Source organism: Glycine soja, chromosome 6 (assembly GCF_004193775.1).
Source record: "Glycine soja cultivar W05 chromosome 6, ASM419377v2, whole genome shotgun sequence".
NCBI lineage: Eukaryota > Viridiplantae > Streptophyta > Magnoliopsida > Fabales > Fabaceae > Glycine > Glycine soja.
The window spans coordinates 17044865-17071169 of NC_041007.1; the positions used below are offsets into that span (position 1 = coordinate 17044865).

Below are 26305 nucleotides of genomic sequence, written 5' to 3' on the forward strand. Positions count from 1 at the left end.
CAATATGGTAATGGATGTTATTGGAGGGCGAGAGTATCGTTAAGCAAAATACGCAAAAGGTGGGAGTTAAAGAAATTAAACGGTATTCACACATGCACAAATTCTACCATATCACAAGATCATGTTAGGTTAGATTCTTCTGTAATTGCCCATAATATTGTTCATTTAGTGAAAAAAAATCCGAGTATCGAAATCAAAATCTTGATTGTAGACATGCATCAACGGTTTCATTATATTGTTTCATACAAAAAAGCATGGTCAGCTAAACAAAAGGTTCTTGAAATGGCATTTGGAAGTTGGGAACAATCATACAGTTACCTGCCTATATGGTTCACAACTGCTCAACACTTTGTACCAGGTACTATAGTAAAATACAAAACTTCATCTTCAATGGAGGAAGGTGATGATAACCCTCCTAGGGTGATTCTTAACTGTGTATTTTGGGCGTTTAATCCATGCATTGAAGGCTTCAAATATTGCAAGCCACTTGTGCAAGTAGATGAGACATTTTTAACTGGCAAATACCAGGGTACTTTGTTGACTGCCATCAGACAAGATGGTAGTAGGAACAATTTTCCACTTGCTTTTGCAATTGTTAAGAGCGAGACTAAAGAAGCTTGGATGTGGTTCTTGCATTATTTGTGAGCATATGTTACTTCGCAACCAAATTTATGTATTATATCAGACAGGGGAACTGATTTGCTAGTAGCTTTACAATCCAAACGCGTTGGCTGGAATGGACCAGATGTTTTGTTTGTGTATTGCATTCGCCACATTGCATCAAATTTCAACAAACAGTTTAAAAATGTTGACTTAAAAAAATAAGTAATCAATATGGGTATGTTTCTTCCTATTTCATGCATCATATTCTTGCTTTATTACATGTTCACTAAATTTATTACTCATTATTTTATCTTTTCGCACAGGGTATGAGATGAGGAAACCACGATTTGAGGCTAAGTTGCTCGCTATGCGAGCAGAGTTTCCACAAGTAGCAGATTGGTTGGATCAAATTTCTAAGAGTAAATGGACTCAGGCCTACAATGAAGGAAAATGGTATGACCATATGATTACCAACCTTGCTGAATGTATGAATTCTGTTTTGAAAGGAGCCCGAACATTACCTATTACTGCCTTAGTCAATGAAACATTTAATAAAATAAATGATTCATTTGTCACTAACGACATCAAAATCACGAATATGATAAAGGCAGGGCATAGGTACTTCGAAGACATATATGTCATGATGCAAGAAAATCAACACATTGCTATCTCGCATTATGTTCGCATGTATGTTCGAGAAACATGGGAATTTGAGGTTCGAGAAATTACAAATACGCGACTTGGTTGACGAGCAATGGCATGCACTATCAAATTGAATGAATGGTCGTGTGATTATGGACAATTTCAAGCACTTCAACTACCTTGTTCGCATGCAATTGCAACGTGTGCTTTTTGCAATTTAAATTATGATGACTTTGTTGACCCTCTATACAAGTTGGAAAATATTTTTAAAGTTTATCAACATCATTTTTATTCCCCTGGAAGTGAAGACACATGGCCTCAATATTTAGGTCCACATTTTGTGTCTGATCCTTCAAAATGGCGATAGACATCAGGCAGGCCGGCCACTACTCGAATACATAATGAGATAGATGAACCAATTCTAAATAGGCCTAAGAAATGCTCATTATGTAGAACTGAAGGACATAATCGGAGTAACTGTCCATACAAACAAATACATGACTAAAATAACTTGTAATTTTTATGTTTTTCTTTCATTTGTATTGTGCGTTTAATATTAATGTATTAATTATGTTGTTTTTAATTTTTATTGATAGATTATTTAAACTTTAAATAAAAAACATTTAAATTAAAATATATTAAAAATATATATAACTTGTTTTAAATAATTAAACATTAAAATAAAATAATAGCATATCAAATAAAATCACAAAAAATATACTAATAAAATCAACTTCATATTATTTATTATATATTTAAATATATTTTTAAAAATTTTTTATTTTAAAAAAATAAAATCGTAAAAATTATTAAATTCAAAAAAACAAATTTACGAAAAAAAGTAGGTTAACAAATTAAAAATAGGCTACAAATAGTAAAACAAAATTTTTTTTTAAAAAAAGCAGGTTACGAATTTGAAGTTGTATACCTTAAAAAAGAAAAAAAATAAAAAAATAGTTTTACAACTTTAAAGTCGTAAAACAAAATATGACTTTGGTTTTTTTTTTTTTAAAATACGACTTTAAAGTCGTAAAGAAAATATATTTACATTGAAGTCGTAAATATTTTTACGACTTCAGTTAAAAAAATAAAAAAGTCGTAACACCTGTTACAACTTACCCCGTTTTGGGTAATTTTTTAAAATATACCCCTGAATGAAAAATTCCAAATTTTTTTACCCCCGATTGGTAAAAAAGCGTTCTTTGATGTCCAGACTTTGGAGAAAGCGCCCCTAGAATGTCATTATCGACTCCCACATAATTTTAAAAAAATCACAAACATGGCTACTTAGACATAGTTTGAAGGGTCCAAATCCAATTTTTTTGGATTTTGTGGTTGATCTTTGAGGGCCTATTCGATGGAACCGATTCATGATATTATTTTATTTGAGTTCTTTGATGTCTAGACTTCGGAGAAAGCGCCCCTCGAATGTCGTTATTGACTCCCATATAATTTTAAATAAATCGCAAACAGGACTACTTAGACATAGTTTATGGGTCCGAATCCATTTTTTTTGGATTTTGTGGTTGATTTTTGAGGGCCTATTCGATGGAACCGGTTCACGATAGTATTTTATTTGAGTTCTTTGACGTCCAGACTTCAGAGAAAGCGCCCCTTGAATGTCGTTATCGACTCCCACATAATTTTAAAAAAATCACAAACAGGGCTACTTAGACATAGTTTGAAGGGTCCAAATCCAATTTTTTTTTTATTTTGTGCTTGATTTTTGAAGGCCTATTCGATGGAAACGGTTCACGATATTTTTTTTTTTACTTCTTTGACGTCCAGATAATAGTAAAAGTGCCCCTCGAATGTCATTATCGACTCCCACATAATTTTAAAAAAATTGCAAACAGGGGTAATTAGGCATACTTTGGAGGGTCCAAATCCAAACTTTTTTTTTTTATTTTGTGCTTTTAAGTTCTAGGCGTAATTAGATATTAATTTCAGTAATTTTTTAGGTTAGTCATAAACACTACACGAAAAATAAAATAATGAAACAAATAATTTACAAAAATTGTATTACCAAAATAATGTAATAATTACAATAATGTTATCAAATACAAAAGTAATACACATGATATCAAAAACTAATCTATGTGTTGTGTACGTCGCGCCCTAAGACTTCCATAGGCGTCACCCCTAGCGATCCGCAAGCAATCTTCCATGATCTCATGTAACTCTGTTCCTGCAGCGACCATCCTAAGGTTGAGCACACGCTCCAACCTTTCTGCGATCGCTTCGCAACCTTCACAAGCAACATGCGACAGTCATAAAAACACAGTTATTACAGAATATTAAATAAAAAACAAATTACAAAACACTAAACCAAATTAAAATACCACTGAATGTCTGGGGAGATCAGCTACGACTGGAACCTCCGAGACATGTGGCTCAACGTATGCATCCACATCTGGGGCAGCTGGCTGTCTAGGCTCATCATTTTCCTAGGTCGGCGTGACGAACGGGTGAGATATATGGAAAAATCACTCCATGTAGTCCGCTGATACCTGGCCGAGGACAACACAAATCTCACCTGTGAGTGCTACATGATCCCTGAAATGCATCCACCAGTCGTCTATGTCCTCATACGACAACAGACCAGTAACCGACGGCGGAGGGATGGTCTGGATGTATCCGAACTGTCGTAGCACCCTCTCTGGTCTGACATAGACCACAACATGACCTCATATGAGTTGCCCCTAGTAGCATGAAATAATCTCGAAGCCCCTAACTGCCTGGTGCTTATTTTAGGGCAACCAAGAAACGTCTGTGATCGTTAGAGCATCTAAACGTGCCCTGTACGACACTCCCTTGATCCCCTTCATGTGCGCCTTCGTCTTAAGCCACCTGCAGGCACGTGGGGTCGTCTCAGCGTACCCATCATCAGTGACACACTGATGAACACTGGGAAAATACTCATATATCCAGCACTACACAAATGAAGTGAACATAAGATAAAAAACATTTACAATTCATTATCCAATTTAAACCTATTTACACATTTTAACATTTAATTGTAATAGCGTCAAGTACCCACCTATCTGTTGTGTGGGGGTCTGCGAAGCTTCATTTAGCTGGTCATACATGTGAACCAGCACAACAACTCCCCAAACATAGCCCCCAAACTGACCCAAGTCTCGAAAACCCTCCAGATGCACCACATCAACATGGGTTGCACTCTTATTAGCAAAAAGAGTACAACCCACTAGGTGGAGGAGGTAAGCATGTGCCGCTACAATCCAACGTCGGGCCTGGCATCTGCTCTGATAGACCTCACGGAGCCATGACAATCACACGTAAGCCCCATGAGCACGTATGGTCTCAGCTCGAGCCTCCTCGCTGAATACCTCTAAAAGCTCCATCAACAGCAAGACCGCCTCGTCCACGCCCAGAGGCTCAAACCTGTGTAATGCCCTTGTGATAGGAAGATTGAGGAGACACGCCACATCGTCCAGTGTGATCGTCAACTCCCCCACTAGAAGGTGGAAGGTGATGGTCTCCCTATGCCACCTCTCTGCAAATGCGGATATAAGTCCAGGATCGTCGGTGACCATAGAACACCTGATCAATGGACTTAATATGGTGCCGGCAATAAGGCTTTCAATCTCAGGCGCTGAACTCCCAAATTTATCAACTTTCCTACCATGGGAGACCAGCTTCAACTCAAGTCGTTCCTGAGTTGAATAACACAACATAAAAGTTAATTAGACATTCATTATCACAAACAACACAACAAAAAATAAAAAATTAGTAATTATAATTGATATTTGATTTAATTTGTTGTGTTATTTTATCCGTAGTTATTTTTAAAGAGGTGAATTTAGTTAATAGAGAGGTTTGAGTAGATAAAAATCTAACTTCTCAAAGAAGCCTCTCAAGAAAACTTCTCAAAGAAGCCCACGAGGAAGCTTCTCGAGGAAGTCGCTTAATGAAGCTTTTCAAGGAAGTTACATGAAGCTGTCTCGGTAAAAAATTTTCCTAGCCTTCATTAACCGTTGGATCTTCTCGAGATTTTGTCTGCAGCTTCGTAGAACACTTTTCCATGATCTGACCGTTGGGATCTCTGAGAAGACGTCTGGAGTGTGCGCGACGATTCTGTTTCCTGAGGGCATTAATCACTTATGTGTTTTGAGCCTTGTAGTCCGTGTAGCTTTGGAAAAATGCCATTTCTTCTCTTCCTCCTTCCCAAATCCATTTCCAACGTGCCAAGCTTCTTCTCCATCACCTATAATCACCATTAGCCACCACGAATCGCCATTGTCATCCGTTGAAACTCCACAATGAGAGGAACCCGTCGATCGAAGTGGAACCGTCCGACTTGGCTCGCGGTTTCGATAGAGAATGAAGCCCTAATCTGACCTTTCATTTTCCTTCGAGGTAACCATGGTTCTACGCTTTTTTCTTGTTAGTTTCATCTTACCTTTGCACCATTTCTGAGTTTGGAAACAGTCATTGCATGTTTTACGCTTCCTCTGAAAAACCTTAGAGCAAAGAGACTTTGTAAAACGTTATTTTTGCATGAAATGGGTGTCATTTTCGTGACCTACATTGATCCCCGGTCACATTGGAGTGATCGGAATTTCAAAATGACGTCCCTTTGTAAAACCCAAAATGCCCTCAGCCCTTTCATGTAGTGACGTGGGTGTTTGACCCAGAGCATTGTTGTTAGCTTTGTTTCTGAAATCCACATTAAGTCTCTTTCGTTTTGGCATGGTAGAGGCTTGCATGGAACCGACGAGCGGGGACGAAAAATAAATCTCCAAGTGATGTGATGAGGAACCCGCGGGGAGCTCACAATAGGTGATGAGAGTTTATTATAAAAATTTACCGTTTTAACACCATAGTTAGGGTCAGGGAACCTAGCTATGAGAATAACAGCCTGCCCCTGTTGCATGCTGATTTTTCCTTTATAGAAAATAATATTTTTAACTAATGGGATGCGATATAATCGTCCTTGATGTGCATGCAGGTTTTCCAAGAGAAACAATGTTTTTAACTAATGGGATGCGATATAAATGTTATTGATATGCATGTTGGTTTTCAGGAAAAACTATGTTTTTGACGAATGGGATGTGATATATATTTATTATGATGAATGAAATTGTTGTCTTTATTTGATCTGTGTTGTTTGAAGACTTGGGGAGTGTGAATCTCAGGCATGAAAGAAATATGTATGTGCGGAATACAATTTATTGTTGATGTTGCTATTGATTATTTTAATTGATGTGTGGTGATGTTGATAATTATGATGATATTGATTTGAGATGACGTCGTTAATAAAGACCATGTCAACATGAATTGATGTTATTGTTGATGATTATGTGAATATGAAATGAGGTTGTTGTTGTTGTTGATAACGTCATTGAGACGAGATGATGTCTATGTTGAGAATGATATGAAAATGGAATGCTGATTGATGTTGGAAATGCATTGGCATGTGCATGTTGTGTATGTTCATGGAGGGTGCATTGACCTTGTCGGACGACCCATTCGTGGGGGACTAGAGTGGTTAAAGAATTTAAGCATTTCTGAGGGGATGCTTAGGCGCTTTAATTTGTCCATGGTCATTGCATTTGATGGTGCTCATGTTCGATATGTTGGATGTTGTGTATGTTCGTGGAGGGGGTGCATTGACCTTGTCGGATGGCCCATTCGTGGGGGACAAGAGTGGTTAAAGAATTTAAGCATTTTTGAGGGGATGCTTAGGCGATTTAATTGGTCCATGGTCATTGCACTTGATGGTGCCCACGTTCATACGTCGTATGTAGTGTATGTTCATGGGGGGTGCATTGACCTTGTCGGACGGCCCATTCGTGGGGGACTAGTGTGGTTAAAGAATCTAAGCATTCGCTGCGGGGATGCTTAGGTGCTTTAATTTGTCCATGGTCATTGCATTTGATGGTTCCCATGGTTCATACCTCATACGACACAACAAATAGAATAACTGTGGCAGAGTGTACTTTGTACTAAGGGGGCGCGTCACTTGGTAGGGAACTCCTTGTGGCCCCAAGCTGATCACCTAGGGGGGAGTTACGGTGCACGACTGGGTGGTCTCGACGAACTCTGCATGGTTTTCTAAGTGAGGTGTCGTGCGAACACACTTAGGCTATTTCATGGGATTAGGTTGTTGGTATGTACCACATTGCATCCGAGTAGTATTGATTGGATCCATGGATGGATGTTGAGTGATTGTGAAATGTGTGTGTTGAATAATGAATGTTGTGTGAGCTCATGATGTTTGGCTATGTTGTATGTTAATTGTGAACATTTGGATTTGGTATTGGTTCTTTTTATAATGAACTCACCCTTGCAATTTTGTATCGTGTGGTTGATACCTGTGATGATCGCGAACATTGTTCGTAGGAGCAGAACGACAACAATAGGGTGCAGGATGGTGAGATTCAATTGAGGAGCCGCCGAGCCGACATGGTGACATTGGAATTAATTGGGAGAAAGTTGTATTTTGTTTGTCAACTCCTCCATAGTTGGGTCATCAGTCATTTTGTTGAATCAAAGATGTAAACTTCAGATTTTAATTATATGTATGAACAGATTTAATTTTCTATCATGTGGATGACGTGTACTAAGTTGTTGTTCCTATATATATATATATATATATATATATATATATATATATATATATATATATATATATATTCACCTAAGTAAATGTGTATGGTTTAGCGAATGTATGTTGGGATAAAATTACTTCTATTTTCATAAGCAAATTAAGGGAGTTTTTTTTATATAAAAATTAAAATTATCGCATATTAGAGTGTTGATATCGTAGTGATAAGGCAGGTCGTTACAATGTGTCTCGTGGCCCACCAGGGAATCCCTCGCCATGATCAGCAGGTGACCCCTCATCACCATCAGTAGCTACGTCCACGACATCTACGTCTACAGTCGGAATGTCCTCGTCCACATGAGGAACATCCTTTGTCACATCAGGAATATCCTCAATCACCTGAGGAGGAACATCCTCAGTCACCTGAGGAACTTCCTCAGTGACATCAACCTGAACCCGTTGCCAACAGGTAAAAGCGATAGGCCTACAACGCCGGGAAACATCAACATCATGCTCATCCCGACCCATGCCTCTGTCTGTACCACTACCTACGACACGTGCTAAACCTCTTATTCTAACCATGATCTGAAAATCATGAAGAACAATGTAATTTTTTGGTCAAATTAACGATTCATATAATTGGTAAATGAGGTGTGTCAGTACTCATTTGGTTGAAAATTTTCTAGCTAATGCAACACAAATAGGTATGTCGTGCAATTTTGTGTATGTTGGTTTCAGGAGAAATAAAAAGGATAAGTGGTTTTAATAAAATCAGTACTTTATGGATTCTCTCTTATCTCAGCAATGGCAGTGATTAAGTAACAATAACATGATTGGATTGGGTTTGTGTTTGTGAAAATAAAAATTAAAATGTGGCGTTATGTGATTAAGTAACAATAACATGATTGGATTGGGTTTGTGTTTGTGAAAATAAAAATTAAAATGTGGCGTTGTACGAATGATTCTCTTACTATGGAAGAAGGTTCTTTTGTGAAAACATACGGAAGAACGTTCTTCCGTATGAACGATTTTCACACAAAAACACCTACAGAAGAATGTTCTTTCGTGTTCCAAAAACTCTTCGTCTCCTATGTGGAAGCAATGTCTCCCAAGGTTATTTTGATGATGGCAAAGAATCAAGAGTTAAGCAAATTCCAAAGATTCAAGAATCAAGTTTCAAGAATAATCAAGATCAAGATTCAAGACTCAATCAAGATAAGTACTAAAAAAGTTTTTCAAAAACATTGAGTATTATGGTTTTCAAAAAGTTTGTGAAAATAAAAATTAAAATGTGGCGTTATGTGGGTGGAATTTGCGATTGGCTATCTTTATCTTTCACTCTAAACTCCCTCAGCATCAATGGATCCGAGAGGCACAGACTATTATGGGAATATTTAGTTATAATAGCATGCTTGGGTTATTCATATGTGAAGAAAATAGAATCCATTCTTGGATTATTCATAGGTGAAGAAAATAAAGTCTTCATAACAGAATAATGATTGTTTGATTGCACTATTAGAGTCAAGAGTGCTTCATTTTTCTTTTGACTAACCTACTTTTGCTGGTTTAAACCTTGCCTAATCAATTGATTGCCATAGCTATAGAAACCCAATTGATTGGTATGGCCGAGAAAATGCTACAAAATAGGATTGCCAAATTTTCGGAAGAGCCAAGCACAGTTCGAGACATTCTTCTCCATCATCTAATTACTTTAAGAATAACAAACCACATGCACTTGAACAAGCAATCCCAATGTATGATATTTTTTTTAACTGTTCTCACTCGTCAAGTGATTCAGACAAGTACTTTAAGTACTTATCAAGTACTTACAAGGTCATCTAACTAACTACCTTTGGCCAAGGCTTTTAGGATTGTTCTTTTGTATTTTTGCACCTTGTTTGCATGATCATAACGTCTTTTAGTCTTTTGATGGTTTTTAATGAATCTTTTTTTCATTTTTATGAAATTTTGGTTTAATTTATTTGGGATTGTTTTCATGGTTATGCAATTTTGATTTAGGCCTTTATACTCTTCGTTTCTTTATAGAGTTTAGGTGAAGAAGATGGTTGGTGAATCATGCCATCATTTTGGTCCAATTGCTTGGTTTCTAAAACTTAAGTCATTACTTCTTGTTGACTTCAAATACATATATGATCCCATTTGAGTTTATAGTAATAGTATAAAGTAATGAACCATTTCCAGATTGAATGCACTTGAACAAAATTCATGTAGTAACTTGTGAGAGAATCAGATAATGATATTTTGGGTCTATAATGATTATATACAAGGAGAGTGGATTATTCTAATTATTGGACTTAACATGTGAGAATGTATTTGATACATTCAAGTTATAAATATCTATGGTACTTTTCTTTGTTTGTATGGTCTGTACATGTGTGTCCCATGTTTCTTTTATTTGTATGTATGCTATGTATGCATGGGTGTATACATTCTAAGGACATTCATTCATTATAGGTCTATTCAACTAAAATGGCAACTTTGGGTCATCAGCAAAACATTTTATACTAGAGCTAAAGGTTGTTACAACTAATAATAGTAATTGTCAAGATTCATACGGAAGAACCTTATTCCATATGAAGGAAATCCTTCATACGGAAGAAGGTTCTTTCGTACGAATGATTCTCTTACTATGGAAGAAGGTTCTTTTGTGAAAACATACGGAAGAACGTTCTTCCGTATGAACGATTTTCACACAAAAACACCTACAGAAGAATGTTCTTTCGTGTTCCAAAAACTCTTCGTCTCCTATGTGGAAGCAATGTCTCCCAAGGTTATTTTGATGATGGCAAAGAATCAAGAGTTAAGCAAATTCCAAAGATTCAAGAATCAAGTTTCAAGAATAATCAAGATCAAGATTCAAGACTCAATCAAGATAAGTACTAAAAAAGTTTTTCAAAAACATTGAGTAGCACAAGAAGTTTTCACAAAATCATTACCAAAGAGTTTTACTCTCTGGTAATCGATTACCTGAAGGTAGTAATCGATTGCCAGTGTTTTAAAACGTTAAAATTTCAAATTTCAAGAGTTACAACTTGTGTTTAAACATTTTCAAATCATTTTAAACTTGTGTAATCAATTACACAATACTTGTACTCGATTACCAGAGCTTCTAAACGTTTTGATTTTCAAAATTTAAAATGAAGAGTCACATCTGTTGATGTGTAATTGATTACACCTTAATGGTAATCGATTACCAGTGACTGGTTTCGAAAAATAAATTTCCAAAAGTCACAATTCTTCAAGTGACTTGTTTCTGAAGATTTTTTTCAAAAGTCACAACTTTTTAAGTGACTAGTTTTAAAGAAATTGCCTAGCGTCACAAACTTTGACTTGAGTCATCAAGAGATTATAAATATGTGACCATGGCATAAATTTCATAATCATCATCTATCTTTCAATCCTTTTTCAACATCATCTTTCAACATCTTTCAATCAATCTTTCAATATCTTTCTACATAATTTTCTGATTCATTTCTCTTCATCTTTCAAAAAGTTTTTGATCAACACTTTCTCTTCCAAGAAAAGTTCTTTGTTCAAAAACTTGTGTTATTCATCTTTTTCATTCTCTTCTCCCTTTGCCAAAAGAATATAAGAACTAACCGCCTGAATTCTTTTGTGTCTCTCTTCTCCCTTTGCCAAAAGATTCAAAGGACTAACCGTCTGAGAATTCTTTTGATTCTTCCCTTCCCCTTAAGCAAAAGATTTCAAAAGACTAATTGCTTGAGATATCTTTTGTTTTCCCTTAAAGATTCAAAGGACTAACCGCCTGAGAATTCTTTTTCCCAACACATTGGAGGGTACATCCTTTGTGGTATAAGCAGAGGGTACATCTACTTGGGGATTGTTATACTGAGAACAAGAGAGGATACATCTCCTGTGGATCAGTTCAAGTGGAGGGTACACCCACTTGGTTATTCAAAGAGAACAAGGGAGGGTACATCCCTTGTGGATCTTTGGCTTGTAAAGGATTTTACAAGGTTGAAAGAAATCTCAAGAACCGTAGGTTGCTTGGGGATTGGATGTAGGCACGGTTTGTGGCCGAACCAGTATAAATCTTGTGTTTGTCTTCTTCTTCCCTACACTTTTTAATTTCCGCTGTGTTCTTTTATTTCCGCTTTACTTTTGTCTAAGTTATTGTCTTTGTTCTTTACATCCTCACAACTTAGTAGTAAAACCTAATTGAATCTAGTAACATTAAGAATGATAGATTTTTAATTAGTCAAGACACACTCATAATTAATTCAACCCTCCCTTCTTAATTATTCCGAAGCCACTTGATCCAACATCCTACCTCTCTCTCCCATGGTTTCTCAGACCCAAAAGCGAGAAGTCTCCTACCATAAAACCACCCTAAACTACATTATACTAGCAAATAAAAGGGGAGGGGAGATAGAAACTACTAACCTCGATGGCAGATGCATCAAACGCACCAAAAAAACTTGAGCAATGATCGACAATGGCAGAACTGGTTGGAAGGCTGGGTGCGCGAAAGAAGAAAGGACACACGGAAGAGAAAGGAAGAAATTTTTGAAATGCTGGGTGCACGAGAAGACTAAGGCTTGTGGAAGCAATGCCTTCCAAGGTTATTTTGATGATGCCAAAGAATCAAGAGTTAAGCAAAGTTTCAAGCAAAGATTCAAGAATCAAGTTTCAAGTTTCATGATTCAAGATTCAAGAATCAAGAATAACCAAGATCAAGATTCAAGACTCAAGACTCAAGATTCAAGAATCAAGAGAAGACTCAATCAAGATAAGTATTAAAAAGTTTTTCAAAACATTGAGTAGCACATGAAGTTTTCACAAAATCATTACCAAAGAGTTTTACTCTCTAGTAATCGATTACCAGATTATAGTAATCGATTACCATTGGTTTTAAAAACGTTAATATTTTCATAATTCAAAATGAAGAGTCACATCTGTTGATGTGTAATCGATTACCAGTGACTGTTTTCGAAAAATTTATTTTCAAAAGTCACATTTCTTCAAGTGACTTGTTTCTGAAGATTCTTTCAAAAGTCATATCTTTTTAAGTGATTAGTTTTTAAAGGAATTGCCAAGAGTTACAAGTTTTGACTTGAGTCATCAAGAAACTATAGATATGTGACCTTGGCATGAAACAATTCAATTTATCTCAATCATCTTTCAATATTTTCTTTCATCTCTTTCAACAGTTTTTCTGTTTCATCTTCTCTTCATCTTTCTAAAAGTTTTTGTTCAAAACTTTCTCTTCCAAGAAAAGTTCTTTGTTCAAAAACTTGTGCTATTCATCTTTTTCATTCTCTTCTCCCTTTGCCAAAAAGAATTCGCCAAAGACTAACCGCCTGAATTCTTTTTGTATCTCTCTTCTCCCTTTTCCAAAAGAATGAAGGACTAACCGCTTGAACTCTTTTGTGTCTCCCTTCTCCCTTGTCAAAGAATTCAAAACGACACAGTATGAGAATTCTTTTGATTCTTCTCATTCCCTTATACAAAAGTGTTCAAAGGACTAACCGCCTGAGAATTCTTTTGTATCCCCATTCACAAAGTATCAAAGGTTTAATCGCCTGAGATCTTTGTCTTAACACATTGGAGGGTACATCCTTTGTGGTACAAGTAGAGGGCACATCTACTTGGGTTTGACTGAGAACAAGAGAGGGTACATCTCTTGTGGATCAGTTCTAGTGGAGGGTACATCCACTAGGTTCAAAGAGAACAAGGGAGGGTACATCCCTTGTGGATCTTTGCTTGTAAAAGGATTTTTACAAGGTTGAAAGAAATCTCAAGGACCGCAGGTCGCTTGGGGACTGGACGTAGACACGGGTTGTTGCCGAACCAGTATAAAAACTCTTGTGTGTTTGTTTCTTCTTCCCTACTCTTTTACTTTCCGCTGTGCATTTAATTTCCACTTTTACTTGCTATTAAGTTTCTCTTCTACTCCTCATTCTTTTAACAATTTAGTAAAAGCCTTAAAAGAGTAATTTTTAATTAATAAAAGTTTAGAAATAATTAATTCAACCCTCTTTTCTTAATTATTCTGAGGCCATTTGATCCAACAAGGCTTTTTTTAAATATTTTATTATAAAAGCAATATGACCCATTCATATAATTGCTGGGTGCACCTACCAACATCCCCCAAATTTTTGTAAGCAATGTGATGGTTTGCTGCAGTTCTTCTCAAGAAAAATGTGAAACAATTGATTGTTTGTAAAACCACCAAAAAACAAATTTATTTCTCTAAAAAATATATGTATTACTGCAACACGTGGTTTGATGTACAATTTTATAGTTAGAATTATTTTAGATAAGTATTTTAATACTTTCAGTAGTTTAAAATTAATTCCATAAAATTAGTTTTATCTAAATTTAAAACAAATAGATTTTTTTTGAACATGAAAAACACAAATAGATATTAGACAGAGACATATAATGAAATTAATTTTTTTAACAATTGATTATCTCATGACAAAAATGCAGTGCAAGATAATTAGTGGAGGTTTCGTGCAAAACCGTTGCGTCTTCGATTTATTTTTACAAGTGCCTTGTAATCCATGATTATCTTTCCTTCAACCCACAAATACGTATTAAATAAAAAAAATAAAGCTTAAGGCTAAAGATCTTCTATTTCACTTCAGACATTTCACTTTGGGTCACTTGAGCCGTATAAAGTTTCATTGTGATTTTATAAAGATTAGTACAAATACGCAATATTTGTCTTATTGTTTACATGTATTATGATTTATTTTACATTAGTTTTTGTGATTTTCATAAACTTGAATTGACGTTTATTTAAAAACTAAATTAATTTAATAAGAACCTAATTGGTAAATCTAAGATACTGGCCTGCTGCTCATGTTTCACTGGACTTTGTGAAAAGGTTATGCTCTAACTAGTAACTAGTCAAATAAGGGTATAGAAGACAAATTATCTTCCTTGGAATCTGTCTCTCATCTCTAATGATAGTATTGGAATAACTAAATACAGTTTTGTTGAAGAATACATTTTTTGCTTGGACGTAATAAAAGTAGCCCTTATTTTTAGCTTCAAATCTGAAATTTAAACTCACTAAAGTACTACGAGATTTTGTTAGTTGGTATAATATTTTAACTTGAAATTTCACTTCTACTATTATTATTATTATATAAAAACAAAACATGAAATTTGAAACTTATCTCTAAGATAGTATTGTAATTAACTAAATTCCTTTTTTTATTGGTAAGTTGACATAGTACATGTCTGGTTTAGCTTAAAAAATGTGTATTACTACATTATGCAATGAATAGAAATAACGTAAAAGCAAGTTTTATATGAATCTATGTAATACATACCTTTTTGAATGAGCAACCAAAAGCACTAATAAATATTCACACAAAAAATTATGGAATACAATTGATTATGGGCTCTAGGATTTCAATGAGTGGCATGCAATTTTGAATTGAGCAGCCCAATAATTTGTACTTCATAAAATTTGGATGAGTTTGACTAAATTTAGAGGAGGTTGGTGTTTCTGAAATATCAATCGGAAAGAAATGTATTAACAAATTTTGTTATTAACCATCATTCTAGTACCATTCACTTTACTTAAGCTAAACAAAAAACAATCGAAGAAACAAGGAAATCACCTTAAGTTATGTTTATATTTACATTATTAGAACACTTAAGATTTGGCGAGGTTCTTTCTGTGGTAGGTTACAAACGTTTAGAAAAGTCCGTTTACCTTATACGTACAAAGAGTCCTTAGAATAGCACTTTGGTGCAACTAATCTAATAATTTACAATTCTCATTGTCCTTTGGATTAAACATTTTTCCAATTAAAGACTTTATCTGTGAGGGCCCGCAACTTCTTTATTGCCCCCTGCGGAATAAGACAACACATCCAAAGGATCCCACATCCTCACCCTTTTTCCTAAAATAACTTATTATATATTTTTCCACTAACATTTAAAAGGGTAAATTATTAATTTAATTAATTAATTTAGTGACAAATCAAATTTAATTAATTAATAAATTAGTGTAGAGATAGAAAAATAAAAAGATATTAGGTGCAATTTAGAAAAGCCAATGAAAGTATAATTTGTTCAAAGTTTAATTTAGGACTGTACCTTAGTTTTGTTTTCTTTACTGCTACTACTGTACCTTTATTTTTTTCTTTTTTGGGTATAGAGTACATACAATTATTTTTCTATTTCTACACTAATTCCTTTTATGTTTTTTGAAAAAATTACATGTGTACTAATACTCTTATAAAAAATATTAGAAGCATTAAATAAGCAAGAGTACTGTGAGCAATCTAAAATTCTTCTTTTTTATACTAATTTCTTTATTTTTTTTACCCAACGACTAACTATAGATCTAAATTCAATTCATATATAATATACATTCGAGAAGGGACAAGAAGCTTGAGACACACTTATTAATTTTATAATCAACCCAAAGAGAAGACATTTGTGAAAATATCCCGAGGTCTCACCGAAAAACTAAATACTCTAATTAAATGCTTTAAGTAGCATGATTGAAAAAAAATCTATTTTTTATCACATGAACTTTGTCGATAATTAATTATATTTTTTATGTATAAAACTTAAACCCAAAAATTAATAATAATAAAAAAAGAGAGAATTCAATACACTGTCCCAACAACATATTAATGCAATCTAATTTTTTTTAATAGATTTGAACTAACAACAGTAACCCACAACAAACAAGATTAGTTTCTTATACAAGAGTTGGAAATCATGTTGATCTCTCACGAGGGAAAAAATAAATGAATAATAGATTAAATTGATGATTTAACCTTTATAAAATGATTAGGAATGAATGACACAAGAGAACGTTATCATATTTCCATTTGGCACCAAATTTCGGAACGGCGTTATTAAATAACAGATCAATTAATTAATTAAAACAATTCATTCGGAAATTAAATTTAATATTTTAAAAAACGGGTTTTCCCACTCCCAGTGGCCAGAGCATTAGCATTTAGCAAACGTTATATGTGTCGGAAGGAAGAGAAGAGTGTGTGTGTTGTGTGTGAGAAAGAACCTCTCTCTCTCATTTGTTTCGGTTTGGTCGTGCCCACTGTCCTGTTTGTTTCGGTTTCTGTTTTCCTTTGAAAGCAGAAGAATCAAATCAAATCAATCCTTCACCGTTCGTTCATTCGTTCAATTCAATTGAATTCCTTTCCTTCGGTTTTTCTTTTTTTTTTCCCCTCAAAAATAAAAAATCGGAACTTTGCTTTAAACGTGGAACCCCACCCTGAGATTTCGCCCCCAGAATCTTGATCCCTTTATCCAGAAGGGTCCTTGTTGGTTTTTTTCCCATTGGGGTTCTTGTTGTTGTGGTTCATTGCTCGTGGAAAAGAAATGGCGACGAGTATAGGGATAATGGATAGCGCTTACTTTGTCGGCAGAAACGAGATTCTCAGTTGGATCAACAATCGCCTTCAACTTAGCCTCTCTCGCATTGAGGAGGTAACCCTTTTGGTTCTTGCCATCATTCAATGAAAAAAAAAACTTTTCATTTTCTTTTCTGTTTTTTGTTGTTGGTTGAGAAATGGGGTTTCTTTCTTCCTCTTGTTTCTGTGTTTGATGTCATTTTCTGAATGCCGGTTGTTTTTTATTTATTTATATAGTTTTTGTAATCTTGTGGGTTTTTTTTTATACTTGTAATACATTTCATTTTATTGTATTCCTCTCTCCCTTTTTGTTTTTTGGTTCATACAAAATGGCATTTTCAATTCCTCATCTTAGTTAGGGAGAATGTGATCTCTATTTGCGTTTTTTTTTTTAAATGTTTGGGTCCTTGAAGAATTAGAATCTGGTTTTGCTGTGAATTTTCTTTTGAAAAACTTGCTTGGAAGGCTCAGGGTAGAGTTTTCTTTGATTTTTTTTTCGCTAATGGAGTTTGCTTTGATGGTTCTGCTGAATGTGGTTGAATAATTAAGTTTCTAAGAATTATGCCGGTATCGGGGAATGTTGATTGAATGTGAATCAGTGGATTTGTGTACCATCAGCTTTTGTTTGATCTGTTTGTTGGAGTGTACGTGTTCACATTGTGGGTTTTGAGCGAAGTTATTCAATGATACTAATTTAAATGATTATTACTTGATATGTTGGCTCTTTATCTTTCTTTTTTCATTTTTTTTTTTTAAAATTCAATCCTTTCTTTCTGCTTAATTTACGACAAATTGTCTAAATGTGTACACTTATGCACCCTTGGTATGAGTTTCAAGATGTTGATAATTACTTTTGCCGATGGCTAGTGTTAATGGTGTGGTCAATTTTGAACATTCAGTGAAACTAACATTGTTTTTGTTTCATGCTTGTCTGATTTATTTTCCTTTTTCATTCAGGGTAGAATTTTCTTTCATTACTAGATAAAAGGAAAAAAAATACAGAAAAAATTATCAGCTAATGCTAAAGTTAATTGAGTCTATTAAGTATGATGCAAATCTATTTTTTTGTCCATTCCTTCTTATTCCTTATGCACTTGGCCAGGCTGCATCCGGTGCTGTACAATGCCAGATGATGGACATGACATATCCAGGGGTTGTTCCAATGCACAAGGTGGCAACATGATTTTGCTTTAACTTCTTTTATGCTTATTTTATTTCTACGAAGGGTAGTTTTTTTATACTTGGAGTTTGTTCTAGGTGAATTTTGATGCAAAGACTGAGTATGATATGATCCAGAACTACAAAGTTCTACAGGATGTGTTCAACAAGCTGAAAATTGAAAAGGTATTTGTTCTCTCATCACAATGTTAAGCAGAACACTTGGAAAAGAGTTTTGCTTTAGTAAATATGAAAGAAAGAAATAAAAGTGGGATGATTTCTCACTCATAAATTTTTGTTGTAGTATCAAATCAACATATCTTCTTTAAGATTTTAAACTTCAATGGAATGACTTAACACCGGTAAATTTTAGCATATGTGTCAAGACCTAGAAGTTCTAATGAGTTGTAAAATTAATGGTTTGATTCCATTCCAATTCCACATTAGTAAGATTACTTTTTTTTTCCTCTGCCCTTCCTCTGCCTCAGTTTACACCCTTACGTTTGCATTGCCGGTGTACTACAATTTTTGTGGTGTTATCTTTATGGCTTCGTGTGCATTCCGAGTTTATTGCTCAATCCCAGCTTCCTCATTTTCTCAGGCTATGCAATACCAGTTTCATTGGTTGCATAGGTGTTTTATGCCAGGGTTTGCATTTCCTCTTGATTTAATAGTGAATATATTTCAGATTATAGCTTGAGATTGAAAACTTTTGAACAATCAATTGTTGATGTTTGCACATATTGGGCTAACTTGGCTTCTATGTGGCAGCATATTGAAGTTGGCAGGCTTGTTAAAGGTCGACCTTTGGACAACCTGGAATTCCTACAATGGCTGAAACGCTACTGTGATTCTGTAAATGGTGGCATTATGAATGAGTATGTTTTCTGAGTTCCTTCCAATCTTTTAAACAGTTTTGATGATCTCTGTTTCTACATTACTTGTAGAAATACATATTCTATCATTTCTTGTGATATATGTGTCCAATGCATGTGGAGTTTATATACAATAATGTCGACCTATTAATAAAAAATAAAAACTTTTTTGTTTTAGTTTCTCAAATGAAAGCTGTTCCAGAGTGACTACTCCTGAAGGTTTATACACTCAGTGAGTTCATTTGTGTAATCCAAATAGAAAAAAAAATGGAACATGAGAAAGTGATTCCCAAAACATGTAGAAAGAGTTTGCAATCATGTTAAAGTTTTTTTTTTCCCTTTTTTGGTGTGTGTGTGTGAATGTAGTTGCATTATAGAAGTTATTGGAAGGTGAAGCCATTTGGTGTTTAGGTGAGTATGGCTCATCTGTACCTCTAAAGATAATACTACGATAAACCTGATCTCATTTTACTAAATATGAAGTCTGGTGTTAGAAGTCCTACATTGAGTAGAATAAACTACTTGATGTGTACTTAAACCTTGAGGTTCTCCCTCCTAATGGACTAGTTTTTTGGTTCGGGCTCTCTTGTGCTTAAGTCCTAACAATTGGTGCTCTTGTTGAGAGTTGGGCCATGAAAAGGGCTACCTATAGGCTGGATTAAGGTGCAAACCAAAAACTTATAGCTGAGTGAAGCCGTCCAAGGGAAAATGACTATCCACTAGGTCAGTGTCGATAGAATGAAAACCGCCGTGGACATCGGCCCTTAAAGGGGGTGACAATGTTAGGAGTCCCACATTAAGTAGAATAAACTACTTGATGTGGTACTTAAGCCTTGAGGTTCTCCCTCCTAATGGTCTTTTGGGTTAGGCTCTCCTCCGGTGCTTAAGTCCGAATCTGGTCTACAGTAAGCCACCTGCTTGTGTAAATGCATAACCACAATCTCCCAAATAGAATGATATGTTAAGACATTAGTCTTAAAAAGAAGCTGAAGTTTTGGGGGCTGGGCTAGTTTAGGATAGCCATGGTAGTTGGCGTTCTTTAAATAAGGGGAATTTCATTCTGATCTATAATATCATGGAACTGACTTATTGTATATTTCAAAATTAAAAGTTTGAGGGATAGTAAAACTGAAAAAGGTTTGAAATGTTGTTTTGATTTTAGTTTTACATTTAAACTTTTCAAATTAGTATGAATATTTATTTTTTGAACAAATTAGTATGTTTATTGTTTAGTCCTTATATTATTGAGTAAATTACACACGCACCCTTGTGTTTTTACGCAAATTGCACCTGATATCCCTCCCTTTTTTTACATTACTTTTACTCTCTTTCTATAAATATTGTTAACTAACGTCGATTGAAATATGTGAGCAGATGAAATTATCCTAACATCTTTGTTACACTCGCACCTCCTGTGTTTTTCTCAAATTGTACCTGATACCCCTCCCTCTTTTTACATTACTTTTACCCTCCTTCAGTTAACGTCATTAACTAATGTCAATTGAAATATGTAAGTAGACGAAATTGCCCTAACATCTTTGTTAAATACTCAAAATAACAAATTAACAATTGACCCTGTGAATGAACCTTTCTTAAGGTAATAGTAGTTTTTCCTTTAATATTTGACTCTTATTTCATTCTTGCTAACACTTGAAGAAGATTCAACTCTTGATTGAGACATTATATCAAACATCTAGTCATCAATAATAAATATTTCAAAGAAAGGAGTTAAAAACACAAATGCAGGAACAAAACACTAAAATTTGAAGCAAAAGACCATATTCAATCAATAGACATTGTTGGGAACACGTCCAACAAAAACGCAGCAACTAAACGATCCAACACACACCAAAAAAATTGAACTAAAAAAAAGAAGAAGAAGAAGGAAGGGTGTTAACACATGCTTACCAACAAGGTGGGTTCACGTTCAACAAAAAGCTGTGTTCACGTCCAATTAGAGAAAAAAGAAAAAGAAAGAAGAATGTTAAAATATTTACAGGCTGAAAATGATGTCATGTCTTTTATGGAGTTAAGAGGAAGAAGATAAAGGTATTTTAGACATAAATTTTCATTAAAAATCATGTGACCAGCATGTGTCTACTTTTTGTTAAATTATTAAATGGTGTTTAAGAGGGAGGGGTATCGGGTGGAATTTGGAAAAAACAAAGGGGTGCGAGTGTGAGGAAGAAGATGAAGGTATTTTAGATATAAATTTTCATTAAAACTCATGTGATTAGCATGTGCTTATTTTCTGTTAAATTAAACGGTGTTTAAGAGGGAGGGGGTCTAAGTGTAATGTGAGCTTAAACAATTAAAGGGTTTTTTCTAGGGTGCAAAAAAAGGAGAAATGTCGGGTGTAATTTGAAAAAAACACAGGAGGTATAAGTGTAATTTACTTTATTTTATTTTAATGACGGTGTGGTATTTTGCCATTCACCGTTGGTCTTTTCTATAATAAGATCATCATTCAAATTATTTAAACAAAGCATATTTTTACTGATATTTGGATATGCAATATTAAGCCATGCTGGCCATGCATACAATGTTATTGTGAGTATATTTTATCAAATCCTTTCCACTTTTTTTTAATAGGAACTACAATCCTGTAGAGCGTAGGATTAAGGGTGGAAAGGACCGGAATGTTAAGAGTCTAAAGAGCTCAAAATCACTGCAAACAAATACTATGAATCATTCTGGTTCAGGCGACTCACTCAGTACGAACGAAAACTTTAGTTTGCTTATCAGCGTCTTTGATCCTAAATTGTTTTGCATTTCTCTCAATGGTTTTTCCATGTTAATCTTTTTCCCCCCTCATCCTTTTCTGTTTTCCTCTTTTGGTTTATGACTTTTTGAGTGTAGGGTCCAAGCAATTGAGGTCAAGTGGAGGAGCTGACGGGGTTAATTCTTCAGCAGAGATACAAGCTTTGTCCAAGCAGGTATGACTATGAAGATTAGGTTCTCAGTGTTTTCTGTGCCTGCAATCTGCGATGGCTATAGAAACGGCATACAAGATAAACCTATAAGTATTGAGGCATAACTTGATACATATTAAATAGCCAAAGAAGCCTTTTAACTTGTAGTAGAATTCTATATCAAGGAAAATGCTACACGTATGTAGTATGTAGACATTGTTAATTTTCCTGATGCTTGCACCTGATGGCATATAATATACCCATGTATTTAATGAAAAAGTTATTTACCTTTAGTTTTTTTTCATTGTTCACTTTCATTTTCTGTTTTCTGTTTCTCAGGTTTCTGATCTTAAACTCTCAGTGGATCACTTGGAAAAAGAAAGAGACTTTTACTTTGCAAAACTAAGGGATATAGAAATTCTCTGCCAGGCTTCAGAACTAGAGAACGATCCTGTAAGAATTCTAATGAAGGCTTGCATTGCAGTTTAGTTATTTTATTTTTTTATTCACAGTGAATTTGAGAGTTCTATTACTTTTTGGTTTGCTTGTGATCATTTCTAACTATATTGTGCTTCAGCATAAAATATCATATTCTATTCTCATGATCTATTCAATGATTTTCTTTTATCTAAATTCCTAATACCTTAAGAGTGTGTTTGGATGAGGAAATTAAAATGAGTAAAGTAATTATCCAGAGGATTTAAAATTCCTCCCACCTAAATAATCTGTTTGGATGCTCATTCAGAAGAAATTTAAAATTTTGGCATTTTAAAATGGAATTTGTTTTTAACTATAAACTTAGAATTTTAAATTCTTTCAAAAACGAAGAAATTCTAAAATTCCCAGCAGCTTTCACAGAAGGCCTTTGCGGGGCCATGTTCGCGATCAGCGGGGGAGGTGAGGTGGTCGACAATGACAATCCAGGCCTTGACGTGGGGGAGGTAGCCGGAGCGGAGCATGAAGCGGAGGAAGGAGGCAGTGTAGAGCGTATGGTTGACCTTGGCGACAAAGACAGCGAGGAGGCTGAGGCAGTTGGCGTTGAGGCGGTGCAGCTGGCGTTCATTGCGGAGGCGCGTGACGATGGACTGGGCGCGCGTGAGAGAAGAGAGTGTGTTCTGGTAAGAGAGTTGAAAGACCAAGCGACTGAGGCAGGTGGAGTTAGGGAGGTGAGTGGAGTGGGAGTAGGCGAGCCAAGCTTCTTCAGTTTTGTGGTCGTGAAGGAGGGAGAGAAGCTTGTGATCGCAGGTTCTGAGGAGATTGTGGCGGTGGCGCGTTGAAAGGGAGAGAGTGGGGGTTGTAAGAGAGTGACGTTCATGATGGCTATTCCTCCATTTGGGATAAGTTCATCTAACTATCTACCAAGTCATCTTATTATCCAAACTAGAAATTTTAACAATGAAAGGATATTAATTAAAGCAATTAAAAATTTTAAATTTTAAAATTCTTTAAATTTCCAAAATCTCTCATCCAAATAGACTGTTAATGACTGGAAATTGAGAAAAGAAGCAATGTGGAAGTGTTTACTTAAAATAAGTCTGGTTTTGGCATTGACAAGTATTTTTTTGTGATACTAGAACCCTAATTAAAAGGGTCTATGTTAGGAGGAGGGATGGGCGAGCTAATGATGAGGCTCAAATAAACAGAAGTGTTGGTTAGTGCAGTTAGAAGGTTTTTATCATGGGTGGGAATCTGTTATAGATTGTTAGGAAAGAGTTATGAGTTTTATTAAACCTAGCTGGTAGAGAATTATATTTTTTAGTGTGTAGTTTGGATTGTTAGGAGGGACCAGAACCCCTTGAATTCTTCTAATATAAAGAAAATTCTTTATTTTCTTCAATAAACTCAACTCTTTTTGAACCACTTGTATCAACTGGTATCAAAGCTTTGACTTTGATCTAGGAGCCATGGGCATGATGAGACCTTGATTGCGAAGAGATGTTGACAAACAAAGAGCTGGAAGCCCTGAATTTGTGAGGTTAGATGGTGCAGTACAGAAGAATTCAAGCACTCAGGAACTGGGAGGGGATCTTCAACCTACTCCAAGAGTGATAGTAGTTTAGTACAGAGTTTGGTTGGGTTGGTGGACCTAACCATAAGAGAAGGAATAGAGGGGAATAATAAAAGAGAGAAAATTCAGGCAATTGCTTAATGTGGTCTTGCTCTTCATTTAAGGGTGATACCTTCTCTTCCAAGTTAAGTGGAAGAGGGAATTAACAAGGGACAAATTCAAGTATGTGAAATCCCAAGCTGATAAGAGTAGAGAGGTGGAATTTCTAGTGGGTGATTGGGTGTATTTGAAGATTGAACCTTATAAGTTGAGAAGTCATTAGCTAGAAAAAGGAATGAGAAATTGGCTCCAATGTTTTATGGCCATTATCAAATTGTGGAGAAGGTGGGGTACTGGGGCAGTTGCTTATCGTTTGCTGCTATTAGACCCTAGCAGAGTCCAGTGTGTGCCTCTTGAAAAGAGTCATTTTGGGCTCAATTCAACTCCAACCACTGCCAGCAGACTTGATCAATGTGGAAATGCTGATCAAGTGGCATAGCTTGCCAGATTCTGAAATATCATGCGAGCTGCTCAGTTCTATACAATCTAGTTTTCTTAATTTTCAACTTGAGGGCAAGGTGAAACCGTGAAAGATTTAGTGTCGATAGAGCAGACCCCTAACTAAAAGGGTCTATGTTAGGAGAAGGGGGGACAGTCCCGCTAGAAATCTAGTTTAGTACAGTTAGAAATCTGTTATTGATTGTTTCAAAAGAGTTATGGGCTATATCAGACCTAGCTGGTTTAGTCTGGATTGTTAGGAGTGACCAGAACCTGTTGAACTGTTCTGGAGCATTGTGCTACATCGGAAAATTCTTTCTTCTTTTAAATAAACCAAAATCTTTTTGGACCAGTTGTGTAGAAGTTGTTTTATTTCATTCATGAGTTTGGTCAAGTGGATGGGATAAGATATGGTCTCCTTTGTGATCTAAATTTCTATAGTTTAGTCAAATAAGAATGATTCTTCATAGGGTTTGGAACTCTAGTATTTTTTGCTTTCTACCTCTAAACTTGACATGCATTTTAATCCCTCTATGGAGGATGCAATTTTCTTCTGCTGGAGGTGGCTCAAATGAAAGGTTTAATGGTCAAAAGCTGATGGAGGATGCAATTTTCTTCTTCTGGAGTTGGTTCAAACATTTGGAAAAAGGATTTGATATTCCATTTCACTCATGGGCTAGCAACATAAGGGTTGGGTTTTGTAATCAGGGGGGGATTGTCCTATAGGTTTTTGATGGAAGGATGTCTTTACTAATTCACACCTATGGAATGTTAATTCTTGCAATATAGCTTGAATTAGGTTTCCATAGGTCTTCAAATAGTATGGACACAATGTACATATATCAGTACCACTTGTACTAATCCCTTTATAATATTATAAATTAGTTTTGCTTATCAAAAAAAAAAATTAATCCCTCTATACTCCACCTTTCCTAAGCTGTATACGTTTGTTTACTTTGGTATGATTCAGCTGGATGACAGTGTATGCATTGGTATTGGAAACCGCTTACAGTTCTTTTTTATATTTACAATCTATTCCTAAATCTAAGTTAGTAATCCAAAACAGATAAAGATTGTAGTTGATCATAGAGTATTTTGACAATCGGGAGTTTTAAAAAGTAAATTGATTATGCTTCTTTTTTTTTTTTTTTAATGCAGATGTCTCTAGCAATCAAGAAGATTCTGTATGCTGCTGATGCAAAAGGATCAGCATTAGATGAAGCTCAGGAGTACCTTAATGATGTCATCAATGGCGGTGAAGATGAAGCTGAAGCAGAAGCAGAAGCTGAAGTAGAAACCGAAGCCTGATTATGATTACTCTTACAAATAGATCCTGGCCGGTCCTTGTTAAACAAGCTTAGTTTCATCTGTGATGACTGAGACTGGTAATCTGCCATGGCCATGAATTACCTAATGACATAGATGTAGTTGTATGGATCCTTTTGTTTTCTTCTTGTGAGCCTGGATGGATAATCAGATATTCTGGTTGATGTTTCCAATAAATAAAGTTTTATCTCATTGTCCTTTATATCAATTCAAAAGAACTTCATAATGAACTTTGTTTTGAAATGGATGTGTTCAACTTCAACCAATGTATTTCGTATTTC

The 26305-nt window shown here is 35.2% G+C and overlaps 2 protein-coding genes across 2 annotated transcripts; both read left to right on the plus strand.

Annotated features, from left to right (window-relative positions):
- Positions 1-282: 282 nt before the first annotated feature.
- On the plus strand, positions 283-645 carry LOC114415879. Its single transcript, XM_028380740.1, has one exon. The coding sequence runs from the start codon at positions 283-285 to the stop codon at positions 643-645; it is 363 nt and encodes a 120-aa protein (XP_028236541.1).
- Positions 646-16788: 16143 nt separating this feature from the next.
- Positions 16789-26305, plus strand: LOC114416537 (microtubule-associated protein RP/EB family member 1B-like). The gene is made up of 8 exons (XM_028381437.1): positions 16789-17284; positions 18311-18379; positions 18466-18552; positions 19138-19244; positions 21834-21955; positions 22101-22177; positions 22493-22606; positions 25857-26305. The coding sequence occupies exons 1-8, from the start codon at positions 17177-17179 to the stop codon at positions 26004-26006; spliced, it is 834 nt and encodes a 277-aa protein (XP_028237238.1). The 5' UTR covers positions 16789-17176; the 3' UTR covers positions 26007-26305.

Bases quoted from the DNA above. Each gene is read 5' to 3' on its own strand.
- LOC114416537 (XM_028381437.1), top strand. From the start codon at position 17,177: ATGGCGACGAGTATAGGGATAATGGATAGCGCTTACTTTGTCGGCAGA. The intron at 22,178-22,492 runs GTATGACTATGA...TCTGTTTCTCAG, and splicing joins TACAAGCTTTGTCCAAGCAG to GTTTCTGATCTTAAACTCTC. The intron at 22,607-25,856 runs GTAAGAATTCTA...TTTTTAATGCAG, and splicing joins CAGAACTAGAGAACGATCCT to ATGTCTCTAGCAATCAAGAA.
- LOC114415879 (XM_028380740.1), top strand. From the start codon at position 283: ATGGCATTTGGAAGTTGGGAACAATCATACAGTTACCTGCCTATATGG.